Here is a 1,386-nt window from a genome sequence, read left to right on the forward strand (position 1 = left end):
TCTGAAAGAGGCCGCTTTCACGTCATTGATTGAGTTCATAGGGTCGTAGATGTAGACAATTTTTAGCGTGATGTCCATCTTGATAGAGGGAGAAAAAAGGGAACACTACTAAGCCTATCTAAAGGTTTAGAGTTCTTTTCAACCTTGAAATGCGTCGGCATGTTAGCACTACCGTAAAGTCCGGATTCAGTAAGACGGTGGTAAAAATATACTCGGTCAATACTAATTTCATAAAAAGGCTCATATATTTCCGAGTGGTAAAAGTCTAAACTGTTCACCGCCACCCACGCACAGCCAAGTCCTTAATACCATCCGTCCCCACTTCTTATTTGGTGATGATTCGTCGGCCAAAAAACACTAACAAAGCTAAATTTAAGGCTCTCGATCGCGGAGCGAAGACCGTGGTCGCTGCTGCCGCGGCCGTGGGCGTGAATCGATCAACGTGGTACCGCCGGAAGAAACAAGAAGCCACCATCAAAGTTGCTGCACATAACACAGCTACCATTTTCTACACTTCCCGAACTACAAAAATGTATGTTCGGAACCCCAACCCAAAAAAAAGTAAGTTTTTTATTATTATTAAATTTTATGACTGTGCTGATCTTATTGCAATATTTAGACTGCTTGATTGGATCGTGGAAATGCGCAAAAATCGTTACTTGTGTGTATCAATGGCGTGCATGCTGATTATGCTTGCTCGTTACGATCCTGAGCGAGCTAAATATCGCACTCGGCTCGGAAACCTAGCGTTTTTAAAGCGCTTTCTCAAGCGCAACCGCCTTACTGTTCGCCGAATTACGCAAAAAGGCAGAAAGAAGCGCTCTGACATGGAGGTAAAACAATAATTCTATACTGTGCATATTAGTTCCTACCAAATTTATTGTTTGTTTTTTATAAAAAATATTTTTGATGAACATTTTACCTTTGTTTTAATAGATTTGGCAGCCAAGCGTTGATGGATGCCGACTGCTCATACTTGACAGTCTTAAAGTCAATAGAATGGCTTCACTGAGAGCGGTACTGGGTAAATGCTGTACACAGTTGCAGTTTGTGTCTTCCGGAATTACGGGTTTAGGTCAACCAATGGACGTTGCTGTGATGAAGCCGTTCAAGGACGCCTTCCCGTACGTATGTATTTAGTATTTGTACGAGAGGGGGTGACATCATTAAGTAATATTGCATGCTGTCTTTTTTTTGCCAATGAGGATGATCTTTTTACGACTGTCGCATTGAATCCGTTTGTCTTACTGAATTCGGACTTTACGGAAAAATTGATTGTGTCAATCCAATCCGCAGCCCTGTCCACTTGTCGAATTATTCTTGTCGCAATGTGCCATTTCTTCATCGCGTCAACCGTTTTAGTCGAATAGATGCCGAGTCTAAGAC

At 42.0% G+C, this 1,386-nt stretch overlaps 1 protein-coding gene across 1 annotated transcript; it reads left to right on the top strand.

Moving 5' to 3' along the window:
* Window positions 1-335: 335 nt before the first annotated feature.
* PPTG_20438 (hypothetical protein) lies at window positions 336-1,140 on the top strand (the record flags this gene model as incomplete). The annotated part of the gene is made up of 3 exons (XM_008919243.1): window positions 336-532; window positions 620-833; window positions 937-1,140. 3 exons carry the CDS (start codon window positions 336-338, stop codon window positions 1,138-1,140), a joined length of 615 nt encoding a protein of 204 aa, XP_008917491.1.
* Between the last annotated feature and the right edge of the window lie 246 nt (window positions 1,141-1,386).

This window comes from Phytophthora parasitica (genome assembly GCF_000247585.1).
Source record: "Phytophthora parasitica INRA-310 unplaced genomic scaffold supercont2.609, whole genome shotgun sequence".
NCBI lineage: Eukaryota > Oomycota > Peronosporomycetes > Peronosporales > Peronosporaceae > Phytophthora > Phytophthora nicotianae.